Source organism: Pygoscelis adeliae, unplaced genomic scaffold, assembly GCF_000699105.1.
Source record: "Pygoscelis adeliae isolate BGI_AS28 unplaced genomic scaffold, ASM69910v1 Scaffold181, whole genome shotgun sequence".
In the NCBI taxonomy this organism is placed as follows: Eukaryota; Metazoa; Chordata; class Aves; order Sphenisciformes; family Spheniscidae; genus Pygoscelis; species Pygoscelis adeliae.
In genome coordinates, this window is record NW_008824360.1 from 3762256 (window position 1) to 3777841 (window position 15586).

The following is a 15586-nucleotide window of genomic DNA, read 5'->3' on the forward strand; positions in this document are numbered from 1 at the left end:
CCCTTGATGGTGGTGTTGGGTCATACCTTTCTGTGAATAGTAAATAAATATGGATTTAGTTTGAGCAGAATAACCTAAACGTGTCTTGGATGTTGCTTGTCTGCTACTAAAACAGCAGTTCAGTATTGCTGCTGTGTGGGATTTTTTTTCATTGCCTTTTTTTGGCAGTGGCAAGTATATTAAACTCACTTAAATCGTATGATGCCTCTTCTGCGAGGAAAGTCTTTGGCAGTTGTACCCAGGCTCATCCACTCTTCTGTAATGTATCTCTTGCTGACTGTGGAGGGAACGGTGCTACTGCTGCTGATCTGGCGGAAGTGCAGCCTTTGGATTTACTGCTGTCTCTCACTGTCAAGAATGGAGTACTTCTGCAATTTTTTTTCTAGCTCTGACTAAAATATTTTTGATTCTCTGGGTCAAAGTTTGCGTATTCTATAGTTAGTGGGTTTTGCGTAGGTCAACATCATTACTTTCCTGTTTCTTGATTTCTGAGTTTGATGAATGTGGCCTTGAATTTGACAGATATAGCAATGTTTCTTATTGTTACTGGATCCTTAGTGTGGTCAAGCAAGCTTGGTGGGAGATCAGTCTTCCTGCCTTTTTGGGTAGAAGAATGGAGAAGGATCTCTTGAGCCTGGTAGGTTTCATCTGGTGTATCCTGTAGGGAGAGGTAGCTGATGGATAGTGTGCTTATGCTTGGGAAGGGAGAGGTAGAATGTGAAGCCCCTTTTTGAATATCGGTGAGACTGAAGTAAGATTCAGATCAAGGATTTTTCATCGTTAATTCCAGATGTTTGCATTCCTAGGTTGGCAGTATGCATTTAACTTTTTGATTATGTAGTGGCTCATGACTGTATTCCTGTGGAATTAGTTAGAACACATGATACAGAGTTTATGATGGGCTCTGTGCTTTTATAATGGCTGCAGGAGAACAGACAATACCTGGTCCAGCATAAGACCTGCCAGTACACGGTTAACTTTTAAATTATTTTAAAATGTGTTTAAACCAACAGAGAAGCCTATACTAGGTCTGCATTTTGCATAATTTGGCTGGGGTATTCTTAATCGAGAAAATCAGTGGCATTAACTTAATACTGGGACATCTACTCACTTCTTAAAACCGTATGCTTGTTAACAATAATTTTTTTTTTCCTAGTGACTTATTAATCTAGGAATCTTTATAGACTTCTCTGAAGAGGTTTTTCTTGTTCAGTGGCAAATATTAGTTTGTGAGCTACTTAACATACGTGGCTGGCATGAGTATTTTGACTGCCACTACAATCTTTTCTGCTGGTCTCTTGTAGAATCTTCTCTTGTCATTTACAGGTAAAACATGCTACGTGTTTGTGTAACAAATTGTGTGGAGCTTATTAAGGTGATACTTAAGTGTGTATGTGCAGTGTAGTGTTGATCTGGTATCTGAATTCTCTTAAGTGGTTTGAAATCTTTTACCCTTCTTCTTGCTGCTGTTTTTATGCATTTTGTCAGATGCCTTTTCAGCTTCTAGCTCAGAAGTGGGAGAAATTGTTTCTGGGCAGCATTTGGCTTCACGGTTAGAAATTCTCCAGTACTGAAAACCCCTCCTGATTGCAGGGTGCTTCCAGACGCAAGATAGTAACAGAATGCTTCTGGATGGGGAGAAAACCAGGACTATCAGTAGTGCCATTAAATGCCTAAGGAACAAAACCATGGACGGTATTGTAGCAATATTTATGGTGTTTTTTCAGGTACCTTTTGGCTTGTTACAAAGACCAGCTATGGAGAAGTGGAGCTTAATGACAATTACTGTTTTACTAGCACTTACTGTACGCTGGACTGTATCGCTTGGTTCTTATTCAGGTAATACATGTTCATGATCTTTAAAACAACCACGTGAAGGTGAATTATGGAGCTTGTGATAAATGAAAATAAACTTGCATGTAAAAACATAAATAGGAAGCAATGTGTTATTTCAAGTATTGTCGTATTTTAGTGCCTCTCTATTTCCTTAAGGTTCGTATAATACCTTGTTCTTATTTTTTTGAAGTGTGCAATGATTAACATCACAGCCGCTTGGAACAAAATGCTGAAAAAAACCCCCACAACTTTTTTTTTTTTGGGGGGGGGGGGGGGGGGGGGCCTGGGACGGGACAAAACGGTCAGTAATGTTTTAGGAGGAGCCAAAGAACAGCTGGCCGTTCACCCCTATGCCTTTGTTGTTTCAGTAGCTGCAGAATATAATTGCAGTCCAATTGTACATTTGTTTAATCTTGTCCTTTAATTTCTGTAACAGATATAGCCTTAATCTATATTTAGGTAAAACTGTACTGGTGATAATGAAGACGGTGTAAAGGTGACGTGGAGTGAGTGATTACACTGCCTTGTAGCTATACTTAAGATAGTTTACAGCATGAACTAGAGCTATATTCTTTTAACAGATGAGTTTTTCTCCTCCCCATCTCATAATGCTTGCAAAGAACTAGCAAGTTTTTTTCCAAACCTCTCAATGCCATTCCTACACTTAGCATAAGCTTGCACAAAGCTTGCTATCTGGAATTAAAAAAAAAACCAAAACCCATTACTTTCAGTCCCCATCAGCTAAAAGAATCACAAGCTCAGTCAAATTCAACTCTGGTTTTCTGTTAAGGCAATTGGGAGCCTCATCCCCCAAGTAGTTGGAGCTGCTCAGTAGTATTCTAGTGATTTTAAACTGGTAATTCCTGGGTTTCATTTACTTGAAGGAATTTGCTTGAAGATAAGATGCATGCATACCTTCTTGCACAGTTGTTTTACTTTGAGTTTGCTTTCTGAAAATGCCATTATGAGAGGTCTGTTCTGTAGGTAACTGAGGCTCTCTTCTACCCATCGATATGCAGAAAAACAAACACCCTGTCTTTGCCACACAATACTAAATTTCTGTTGCGCTGCAAGTATTTACAATTACATTGCTAACTAGATTTTTTTAAGTCGATTTAATTTCAAACCAATCAAGATTCTGAAAGAGAGTCTTAAAATAATGCCTGAACTAAAATAACAATTTTTTAATCATGCTTCATACAGAATGATCATATAACTTATTTTGGAATAGGAAAAGCTGAGTCTGATCCAATCCAGCAAATAATTAAAGCGTGTGCTTAACTTTGAGCACTGGCTGGCTGAAAAAAAAAAAAGACAAACCTGGATGTTAGAAAGAGCTGTCAAATGTATAAGTACACCAGAATTTTTTTCTTTTTGATTTCCTTCAGATGTAACAAACCTTCAATGACAGGGGCAAGGAAAAAAAAATTGGGCAGGGTAATGTTTAAACTGATGTGGTCCTGTTGCTTTGTTTTCACTGCTGCTCAATGCGATAAAATTGAGCAAAGGATTAGAAGTAGTCATCGTTCTCTGAAGCAGACTCTGGTAGAAATGCTGGTTCAGCATACTCTGAAACCACACGTGTGGCATGGATGGCCAGAAGCGAGGAGGTTAATTCTGCCCTCATTTGCTGCATAGTCTTGGATTGCCGTATCATTTCCATTCCATTGCTTGCCATCTAGCATGCTTTTGGATCTGCCTCTGGAATTAGGGTCACGACGATGAGAAAGCAGGTAACTAATACCTAGTTTTGAAAGGTTGCCATTTACAATGACCTTAGATTAGTTGGTCTCGGAGAATTATTGAGGAAAAATTTGGCTTCATAGATTAATGCGTGTTTTTTTTTTTAATGCACTGCCAAACTCCTGCTAAATGAGTGGAAGCCAAATACCTGTGTTGAAAGGCAGCTTCAGACCCTTAAAAATGTCTGTTTCCAGGTAACAATAAAACTGAATAAGACCACTCTAAATTTAAAGTATTTGTGACCCTTTTAAAATAAAATACCTCATTTTTATTAATTCTGAATTCTGTTTGGCTGTATACTTGATGCTTGCTGTAGATGGAAGCTAAATATGCATTCTCTAACTGATGTGCGATTAGTCTCCGTATTTGGCTTTTAGTAATCGAATCTTTGGATTAAGGTCGTTTTTGATCATTCTGAAGCCAATTCATTTCTTTTCCTCCTTTTTTTTTGACAGGAGGAGAAGCTGAAATAAAATATGTGTGTGTTTATATATGTGTGTATATACACACAAACACACACCAAACACATATATGTACACACGCTCTAAAATTTGGATAACACCTATTTTTGTATTTCAGTAATCCTATGACAGGTTCTTTGTTCCACTAGATTTATAGCTACAGAATAGACACTGATAAAACTCCCCTTCTCCAGTGACCTCACTTATTTGGGAAACTTTTAGTTGAATGTGTCATATAGCGGAGATAATCTACTCTCTCTACTACCCAGGAATAAATTAGCAGAGATAATCTGTTCTTTCCACTACCCAGGAATAAATAGTACATATCTGAGCTTGTGTGACTCCCACAAACATAGATCATGTGAAAAAAATATAGATGGCTTTCCTATATCTTAAAGAAACTCTTAAATCTCTGTCTGGCTAGTGTCAATATTTTACTGGAAGTACTATTGGTCCAGTTTCTGTTCTCAATAAGCACAGGTTAATAGAAGTAAATAAACTCTGTGATAAAGATGCTTAACATACTACCATTATCAGACTTAGGCTTACGTTGAGGCAATTGTTTATGAGTAGACATCTGAAATATTTGCATTGATAAAGCTTTTTTCCATGGAAAAAAAAAAAAAATCTTCGTTTCCCGAGAGACTTATGTATGCATGTGTGAAAAGTGTCCTTTAACGTAATTCACTTTGCAGAACTGCTACATAACAATCACTCAGTTGAAAAATGTGTGTGAGAGAATTCCGGTATACCAAAATGGAGCCGTTATTATTTAGAAAGCTTTGTAGATTGTAAGAAAAAATTCTTCTAAACCCATTCTGTGTAGTGAATGGCCTGATTTAGTAAATGGTTCATCTTAACTCTTTGTTAAGAATCATGGGGAAAGGGACAGATGCAGTATTCTTGCTAGTGTTGCAAAGCAGGCAACAGAGGAAAGGGAGAGGAACTGGGGGACTTGCAGCAGGTCCTAGTTCTAAGTAAATTTAAAAAGAAGGCTGGTTGTTACTTTTAATAGCAAGGTACCACACCACGGCTGAAACACAAGTGAGAACATTGTCAATCATTATATACTAAGGAAGCATAGTAGTTCACACAAAATCAGTATAAGATGTCCATTATGTACTTTTTCTTATTTCTGAGAAAATGCCACATTTTTCATATTCACTTGGAAATGATTTTTTTTTTGTCAGATGAGAAAGCAGTTTTTCACAGTGGAATATCTTGATAAATGCTTATTGCAGAAATATCCAGAAAGCCAAAAGAATGCATAATTTTTTTTTCCTCCTCCTTGTTAGACTGCATAGCAGATGAGGTCTCTATTTTGTTCTCAAGTATCATAGAGGAATGGAGAATAAAATTAATAATATATTAATATGCAAATACATATGTGGAGGAAAAGCAATCTGCATAAACCAAATAAATTCCTAAATATTCTGTCATCTCTTCTTAGGTGCAGGAAAACCACCTATGTATGGAGACTATGAAGCTCAGAGACACTGGCAAGAAGTTACTTACAATTTACCCATCAGGCAGTGGTACGTAGTGCTATTGTAGTTCAGGTTACAAAGGGGTAAATGTAATGAAATTTTAATATACCTTTAAGTTTAAGATCTCTGCAACATCTACTGTTCTCTGACCTATTCTAAAAAACCTTTTGTAGTAATATAATATCACCCTGTTCTTAGACTGAGGTACCGTTTTCTTTGCAAAAAAGAAAAAAAGCTCAAGTTTGGAACTTTGACTTGCCAGCTGTGAGCTTGTATAACAAACTATTCTGACTGGTAGGTCTCTCTGTGAAGCTCCAGCTTTGTTCTGAATTGACTGGAAAGATCAAGAAGCAATTTTTTAGAAGGTTTATATAAGAGATCATAGAGAACCTTGTTCTACCTGGTTTAGAAAAAAAAAAATCAGTTCAGCTTCCTGAGTTCCAGTTCTCTAATGCACAAAAACTTTCATGACACTGACAAACCAAACCAAACTCTGCTCATCTCCCCTAAGCTAAAAGTCAGGGGCATGCCAGTAAATGCAGAGACTTGAATTCTTGTGCTGCAAGCACTGGTTGTTTTTGCCGACCGATGCCCAGCCAGTCCCTGAGCAGCGGCCCCTCCCCGGCCAGCTTTCCCCCAGTTTATGTACTGAGCATGACGTCATGGACGGGTATGGAATATTCCTTTGGCAGTTTGGGTCAGCTGTCCTGGCTGTGCCCCCTCCCAGCTTCTTGCTGGCAGGGCATGAGAAGCTGAAAAGTCCTTGACTAGTGTAAGCACTACTTAACAACAACTAAAACATCGGTGTGTTATCGACATTATTCTCATACTAAATCTAAAACACAGCACTGTACCAGCTACTAGGAAGAAAATTAACTGTATCCCAGCCGAAACCAGGACAATCTTTTCACAGACTTGTCATGTTTACTGTTAAACAGGCATGTATAGGTAATGCAGCTGCATGTTCCATGCTTATTTTCTTTGATCCAAAGCAAAGAGTTATTTAAAAAAAAAAATATGCTGCAGTAAACAACAGTGTGGTTTGTACTTAGTTTCCTTGTGTGAGATTTCTCTGAGCCAGAGGCCAGAATTTAAATGTTTCTTTTTTTCTATTATTCTTTAGAGCCTTGACATTATTTATTAAAGGCTACTTTAAGAACATCCTTTCTTATTATATACTGCTAATTAAAACTGTGAAGGCTTTGTTGCTAAATATTACTGGGTATAGGGATTGTTTTTTCTGTAGAAACGATGAGTTTATGGAAGGTAAAATTAAAAAAAAAACAAAACTGGAAAGTTTACTACGAAGTTGCAGACTATTGCAATCTGCATGAAGAATCTGAACTGCCTTGGCATGAGCAGTCTTGAATCATAGGATAGGAAGCAGAGATGCAACTCAGAAATATGATTTATCATCAGTTCATAAGATACTTCAGGCAGCTCATAAGGAATTCAAGAAATATCATTTACTATGATGTCAAAAATTTGCTGCATTTGAAGAGAGAAACTGGAAAAGCCAAGAGCTTGCCCCTTGGCAGTTAGACTAGTCAGTTTGTTTCACTGTAAGATATAAAGGGTCTGATGCCTTATTTTTGTAACTTATGTTTTCCTTGGATAAAACCTTCTGTTTCTCATTTGGAAGAGGTGATTTAATTTTAACTGCTGCCAGCCTTCCATAGAAATACCAACACAACGTAATTACAAATGGGAAAATCCTTTTTCTTTCTCTCACATGGTCTGCCTGTTTTTTGAGGTAGAACTAGGTAAAGTGGTTGTGGCTGACATATCTGATTGAGGTTCATGACCTTGTGTTGGTTATGCAGGAGGTGTTACTCCGATACCTTGGTGTTGCCTTCTAAAGAACTTGTTAGCCCCCTGACTCCTACATTCGTGCTGACAGAATTGCCTAGGTGCACCTGCTGTGGCACAGTTTTTTTTCCAGACCTATGCTGCTTTTTGTTTGTCTGTGTAATGTCTTTATGACACCCTTTTCCACTGCTGTTCGGTTGCTTTCCAGCAGTATAACTTCAACTGATGTTTTTTCAGAATTTTCATCTGTTGAGTAGAAGCAGTTCACAACTTTGCTACGTTACAGTCTAAAAGAGTAGCAGATAAAGTTTGACTATTCAGAAGTCATTGTCACATACTAAACGTGCTGTCCAGAAAAAAAAGGAATCTAGGATTAATATAAAGAAAAATCACTAGTGAATTCCATTTCTTTTGAAATTTCCTTTTAACTGCATTGGTTTTATTTCCTTTTTGGCAAATTGACTGCTGTCTTCTGGAGTAATTGGCATGCATGAAAAATGTAGGTTTGGTTTGTAGATGGAGGTGAAGACCTGCAAAGCCTACCACATAAACAAATTTAGAGCTGGAGTAGAGGTGTACAGCTATTTTTGTGCAGGCTTTGTCTTAGTCTCTGGATTTTTGTCAAACTCTGTTCACATCAAGGATTTTCCCTCTTCAGGTAGGTAAGCTTTAGCAGCTTTTTTTAATCTGTTTTGCAAACCCAAGTGAGGGTACTGTGAATCACTTCTGCTTTTGTTTTGTTGCTTGAGATTATTTTTTGTGTGAAGTAAAATAAAGCAGATACAGCAGTTGCTAACTTCTATATTGGATTTTGAGTAAGTTGATAAAAATATTTGGTTTACTATTCAGCCTTTTCCTTGGGCTGAAACAAAGCTGGAAATGTAGATCCTTCTTAAATTTTTTTTTTTAGGTACTTCAATACAAGTGATAACAACCTACTATACTGGGGCCTTGATTATCCACCTCTTACTGCCTATCACAGTTTTGTTTGTGCTTACATGTAAGTTCATTATTTTAAATACTTACTTCTGTGGACAATACAAAACATCAAATTCACCTCTCCTTTTTTTTCCTTTTTTTTTTTTCCCCCCCCCCCCCCCCCCCTTTTTTTTTTCTTCTCAGGAGAGAAACTAGTAGCTAAAAACTACCAATCTGGGCAGCTGATGAAATGGAAAATGTTGTTTGCCCCTTTAAAGCTAGGGAAATAGATTTTATGTGTATCCCTGTTGCTTAAAAAGAATAGTGCTATTTTTCTGTCTTAAAATTATTGCAAGGGGGACTGAAGGGTTACGTTCTTTTTGCCAGGTCTGTAAATTTTAGCAGATTTAGATGTGACTTAGGTATTTAGCTTTCCATATAAGCCACTGTTGGATCAGTGATGCACAGAGAAAAGTGCTGTAGGAATTGGGTGCATCGCATGGGAAAGCTCTCGTGTATTGAGAGCCCAAGTGACATTTGATGACTGGATATCATGTAAATAGAATTCTGTTATTGGAATACTTTTTCCACAAGGGCTTTACTGCTGCTGGAATGAGACTTATGGAATAAGAATGTAGGTTAAAGTGCACAAGCACAGTTATGTGGGGCATCTGTGTGAACTGTAAATGGTTTATATTTAATACTTAAGTATGAAAGGTATTTACAATTGTTTTTTTAAAAGTCAGTGGGACTAGACTGAAGGTGGTTATCTTGTCCTAATAAATAGTGTATTCCATTTTCACTGTTTTCAAAGATTTTTTTTTTAATTGTGAAATAGCAGCTGAAGTCTATAGTATAAACTAGGAAAATCTTCATTGATCACTATTGCTCTTTGAAATATTTCTTCTCATTCATCTTAATTCTTGGAATATGCTCCGGTGCATGTCATCTTTATTGCTGAAAGGAGTGTAAAGGGAAATGAGAGCTGTCTGCATTTTGATGTGTCTGTACTTTGTTTTACAGTGCAAAGTTAATAAATCCTGATTGGATTGCTCTGCACACATCTCGGGGGTATGAGAGTCAGCCTCATAAGTTATTTATGCGTACAACAGGTAGGAAAATTATATTTCCTTAGGATGATCATACAGATTTGTCTTGCTTACTAATTTAGCATGTTTAATATCATGCAGCTTCTCTGTCTTCACCAGTTTATTCTCAGTTCTTTGACTTGGGTGGCTTTGCAGGTCCACTTATGAACCTGACTCCTGTGTTCTTTTCTCTTCTGCCATCATTTGTGAAGCTGATAAATATAAAATATACAAACAAGTTTCCAACCCAATTGATTCAGTAAAAACTCTAAAACAAAGCTAATTTTTTGTAGCATAGACCCATTTTTTAATTTTGCAAATAGTATTGTTGTTTTCCCTTCCATTCTGATAAATAGGCTTTTCATTTTCAGCTTAGCTCGGTTTTTATTTTAAAATTATTTTGCATGTAGACTGGCATTCACTGACTTAACAGCTTCCTGACGTCTCAGAGATCTTTATTATGAGCCGTATACTTTATGTGAGAGGGAGAGATACTTGATATTTTTAAAGATGTCACTTTCCTTTCAAACGGTCACCACTTGTTAGAGATAAACTTGTTAACAAAAAAGTAAAAATGTATTTTACCACTTCTATCCTAAATTTCATATTCTGCAGTCACTTTTCTGACCATTTGATTATTTTGAACTGCCTCTACAAAGAAAAGGATAAAACAAGTGCAGAAAGAAATTTGTAGATAACTTAATTCAGTAGCTGTATCAGTAGGACAGCAAACAATGTAGCCAGTGAGCTCTTGTTCTCTGAGCAACTGCAGATGCCATATCATCCTGTTACTGTTTTCTTTCATTTTAAATCTGTCTTTTGCTTTGCTTAACACTAGACTTCCACAAAATGCTTTCTGATTGCAACAGCAGAATTTGTTGTTCATCAATAGCTTTTCTGTACTTCACAAACCTCTCAGTAATTGATTGGAAAAAAAAAATCACTAGAACTTAATTACCCTTGAAATGGGTTTTATTAATTTTGAAATCAACTCACTTGACAAACCACTGATGGATCTAGAACTGATAAACACTTTTTAACAATAGCCATTAGAAAAATGCATTGAAATAATTCAGAATGGTCAATGTCAGCTGTTGGTATTACACCTTTATTTTAAGTGTCAGTATATTTGTTTTGCTAACACCTTGGGTATATTTGTTTAATTGTTGCTTAAGCCTGCAAGACAATTAATCACCGAATAACTGATATCTTTAAACATTTTCTTCCAAAGCCTGTGACTAAAAAGAGGCAAAGTATACTTTCCCTCTTGGAATAATTGCACGTTTTCTGAAACCAGTTTATAGAAATAATCTGAGATTTTTCTCAGGCTTTTAGGGCAACACTCAAGAAGAATTCACCTGGTGGTTTAAGCACAAGCAGGAGTTGACATAATTCTAGGCAGGTGAACCTGTTGGTTCTGTTTTCTTGTCGACCCTCTTACGTATATTTGCTGTAGGCAGATGATCAAAGCCAAATAACTAGTTTTAGTCTATTTATCCAACTCACTAGTAATTCACACAGATATGTTGGAGATTGCTGTAATCTAGAGCTTCTTAATTGTGTCTCCAGACTGTCTGTTCCACCAAAGAACCTGACTGGATCTAGTCGTAGTTGATTTCTTTTGAGAATTAAGAATGCCTTCTCTCATTTCGGCATGTGAGGAACTAGAGTGTGCTCCCTTATTGACTGAGGCTGTGCCAGAAGCCAAAACAGCTGAACACATGGAAGCAGCAGCTTTTGGACATCACAAATGATAGCGTTAGAAACATTAACAAGATCAAATTCTGTAGACCTATTTTTTTTTGTCCTTTGAAGTGGAACTACCCAGTTTATTCTAATGAAAAACTTTCTAATATTTTAATGTTTATTTGCCTGTATCTTTTCCTTGTCTTTCCCAAAACAATTGGAAAAAAAACCAGCTTTGGTGTAACTGCCAAACGTGAGCTATCTTTAAAACAGTGAAACATACTGTAACGCAATGTAAGACAACAGAAAAGCATATTCAGCTGAAACTGTAGTCGCATGACTTTTGAACTTCAGTTGAATTGAATGACTAAAGTGAACTCTTCAGTGAGGATACAGATGCAAACCCCGCATTCAAAAGGTAGGCAACTAGTCTCACTCCACCACTGTGTAGTTATTATCATCCGAGGTTTTTTTTACACCAAATACAACCAAGATGTGGACCATTAAGAAGCAGAGTCAAAGATTCACAATCCAGATGAAAATACACAACTTGAATAGCATTAAGATGAGGTATGTGGGAGGACTCTAATGTAAAGTTAATCTTTATTTTTCAGTGTTTGTTGCTGATCTGCTGGTTTATATTCCTGCAGTTATTTTATATTGTTTTTCCTTGAAAGAAACATCTACTAAAAAGAAGGCAAGTATCTGGTGTGTATGTAAATTAAAAACAAAGAAAACGTACTGTTAAAACAGGGTAGAAATGTAACAGTATGAGAGTTAATTAAAATATAGAACACAGCGATGGCTTCAATTGATGTAAAACTGATGACAATCAGTATATCTCGTTTTGAAGGCTTTTCAGTTAAAAAGAAAAAAAAAAGCCATTAACTTACCTTACAGCAATTATTTTAGTGCGTTCAGTAACAATAACAAGATGCTCTGAAGTTTAGTAGCCATGAACTCCTGAATTATATTTCTTTCTGAATTTATTACTTGGGTAGTAAAACCAAGATTTGTGCTGTGACATGGGGGAATCTAGGAACTGCTTTATCTTGCGCATTCCTTGTGGTAGAACCAATACATTTTGGAATAATAAGTCTTCTGATTTTTGGAGTGGTTCCAACATTTAAGGTGGGTGTGGGTGATCTTTGAGCTGGTTGGCAAAGGGCAGGCTGGTCTCCATTCAATATTTCTTATTTATGGAAAAACTTTATCCTTTTTTATTCCTCAAAATATTACTGACAGAAGATTACTTGTACAGAAGATTCCTACATATAGGATGCACCATGGAGGGGCAAATTTTTGTACTGGAGAAGTAGTATTAAGTTTCTCTGTCTAATGTCTAACTTAGAACTAATTATTTTCCCCTCTCCTTTTTTGATCCTTCTTTCTAGGTTTCCAGTGCTCTCTGTATACTGCTTTATCCAGGCCTCATTCTTATTGACCATGGACACTTCCAGTATCCTTGTTCTGCCGTGAAATGAATTTCCATTTACAAAGTAACACTGTTCTTTAGTACTAGTCTTTAGCTGGGAAGAGGGTTGCCTTGGTATATGAAGTCTTCTGAGGGGCTTCTGCCCCTTGGTAAAGAAAACTGTAAGTCTGAAATATATTGGAGATAAATAGTTGATGTTGGGACAAATCAATCCAAACATGAATAGCATTCTTTCCATGCCTCAAGCTCGTATTTCTGTCAATCACTTTATTGCAGAAAAAGTCAATGGTACTATGACAGTGAAAAGAATGATGGCTTGTGCTCCTGTGATTTGTGTTTGGAAAGAGAATCACCTTAGATCTTCTTGAGGTGGCGGAGGAGTGTGTCAAGTGTAGTTGTATAAAATGTTCAGTTCTATAAAATGTGCCATTCTGTCTTGCCTTTACAATTACTTGAGACTGGATTCACTTCACTTAACGCCTAACCGTTTAAAAGCTAAGCATCTAATGAGTTAGGCCATCAGAGCTAACTAGTCAATATTGGTGGCAGGCACCTTCACAGGTGGGTCTTTTTTAATAAGGTTTCTGTTTTTATAATTGTTTTGCACATCAACAAGCCAATGCTGGTAGTTGACTACTCCAGGCTGTGCTGCTTAGTGCTGTTGAGCCAGAGGGACACAATCCTGCAGTTGTAATAAATGTAGATATTTAAATATTCCAAGGAGATATTGAATCTCAGCATCTACTACTAAATCAAGTTGTGACAATCAAATAGTTTAGCAATTTGTGGTTTTCTTCCAAGAGAGTGCATGGTGAACTTGGAAGATGATATATCTTAGAAAGCAGATTTTGAAGGGAAAAAATTCATAATGCTGTTGGATATTTGAGTTACGGTTCAGGAATTCTGAAATTCTATTTTTGGCCTGACTCTTTAAAGATGTAAATCATCTGGAGGCATCACTTACAAGAACGGGGATGGGAGTGAGTGCAGCTCATCTTAGGTGAGAGAAGCTGGTGGTCAGAAGGCGGCACAGGGTTACAATTTTCTAGTATGTAAAAGATGTACAAGGAGGAGAGCAGTAATCTCTTCTGTGTGTCTTATGTTGGATAGGGCAAGAAGTAACGGCCCTAAGTTACCACAGGGAATATCGGGGTTTTTTAAAATACATGGAAAAATCTTTTGAACCATAGTTACAGTGAAATGCTGGAATAGACTGTCTGTGGATGTTGTGGAATCTGCAGCATCAAGATCTTTAAGAAAAGGTTCAGCAAACCTCATGTCAGGAATGACACAGGTGCAGCAGACGTGTTCTGCATAGTCTCCTGTGGTCTCTTCCAGCCCTGTGACTCTTCCGTGAATAACTTCACTATCTGTGACCAGCTCCCGAGAAGTCAATAGATTTACTTAACCTTAACTGCTGCTGCACATCTCTGCAAGATCATAGCCTTTTGGTATAATAATTTGTTGATGAGATTTCAAATATACATGGTGATTTTGAGTGGGGAAATTTGAGTGGGCTGAAAACAACGTAGACAATCTGAATGTGTTATAGCTATTTATCTTGACAAAGAGAAAACAGAATATTGTGCAATTTCTGACAATACAAGTATCTCTTACTTGGTTTCTCTCATTGTGTAAAAATAACAGTAAAAGACAAAGCTAATCTTCTGTTGCAATTTAATAGTAGGTATAGCTTAGTCTCTTCAAACTCTCCTGAGCTTGGGAACCTGTTCTCAAAGTCATAAGGAAGTAACGTTGCTTTTAGTAACTTATTCATTGTTCGTACAGTATTAGCAGCTAAGGGAACTGGTCATGGATGAGGGTGCATTGCGAGTATAATATAATCACAAAAGCCTCAGGAGTCCTTGAACTAAATAATATATAATTTAAATACTGACGTATTCGAATATTCTGCACGTCTTTTGGGAGCTGGGAGGAGAGACTCTTGAAAGCTTTATCCTTAATCATGTAAATACCAAGAAAACAAATACTTACCCTGATGCGTCGTACCAAGTAGTGTCACTGTCACCAAAAGCTTGGTTGACTGAGTATACATTACATGTATAATTAACACACACACACACACACTCTATTTGTCCTCATTTTTGCCTGTGCAAGCTTTGCATCAAGCCTTGGAAATAAAAAAATTACTTTGTATAGAAGAAAAATTATTTCTTTCCGTGAACAACATAGTCACAACTGACAATGTGTTTTTAAAACTAACTTGGAAAAACTTATTTTGCGTGCTATTTTACGCTTGTCCCTCAGGGCATTCATTACTGACTTCCAGTACTAAGATGTGTATCTTGTCCTTGACATAAAAAACCATATACAACTCAGTGAGCCTTGGCTTTGCCTTGTGGGGTGTACTTTATTTGTCTTATGACTGGGACCTTTTGGGGTCAGTGGCGTTTTGCTTGGCCTTAAATTATAAGCAAATGGAACTCTACCATTCTCTGCCTTTTTTTTGCTATTTACTTGGAAAGTGCTTCAAGAAGGGACTGAAAGGAAAGGGGTAAGTGACTTTAGACCATTTTATCTTTCTCAAGAGTACGCCCAGGCAGCCTGTCATTGAGAATGTGAGTCGTCTTATTTGCATGTGGTCATTTCTGAATTAATTTCTAGTGGAAGGTACTTACCTTGTTGTAATGTATTCCCCTCATGCAAAATAAACAATTCTTTTTGAGATCTACATTAAGCATGAACAAATAGCAAAAGCTGTTAAGGTATCCTTACTTAGCACTCTTCATTCTGTAAGCTAAATTAAATATGGCCTGCAGTGGGCAACCAGATTAGATTGACAGCAGTAGCTCTGTGGTTCTCACGGAGTTGTTCTCAGTAATCTGGGGATGATGAACTTTCTGTGGTAGTGGTAGCTCTTTTTGTTTAGATTTGTTACCTTCAGCTCTGCATCTCCCTTAAAAAAAGGTTTATGCTATAAACTAAGACCTGACTTTTGTTACCAGTAGCTGGTTTTATCTTTTCTCATGTAAGCTTTTCTCTTGATTGCAGATTAGTATTGTTAACTAAAATAGCAGGGACAGTGGTGGTTTGCTTTGCTGTCTGCTGGCTCCCGTTCTGTACCGACATGGAACAAATCATGCAAGTACTCAGAAGACTCTT

At 37.1% G+C, this 15586-nt stretch overlaps 1 protein-coding gene across 1 annotated transcript in view; it reads left to right on the top strand.

The window, feature by feature from the left end:
- Positions 1 to 1757: 1757 nt before the first annotated feature.
- ALG6 (ALG6, alpha-1,3-glucosyltransferase) overlaps positions 1758 to 15586 on the top strand; it is a 20864-nt gene continuing 7035 nt past the window's right edge. Inside the window, 9 exon segments of the mRNA XM_009319822.1 lie at positions 1758 to 1839; positions 5491 to 5575; positions 8247 to 8336; positions 9278 to 9366; positions 11643 to 11725; positions 12423 to 12487; positions 14793 to 14978; positions 15476 to 15581; positions 15584 to 15586. The exon segment at positions 15584 to 15586 is cut by the window's right edge and continues 54 nt beyond it. Coding sequence (XP_009318097.1) covers positions 1758 to 1839; positions 5491 to 5575; positions 8247 to 8336; positions 9278 to 9366; positions 11643 to 11725; positions 12423 to 12487; positions 14793 to 14978; positions 15476 to 15581; positions 15584 to 15586 — 789 coding nt within the window.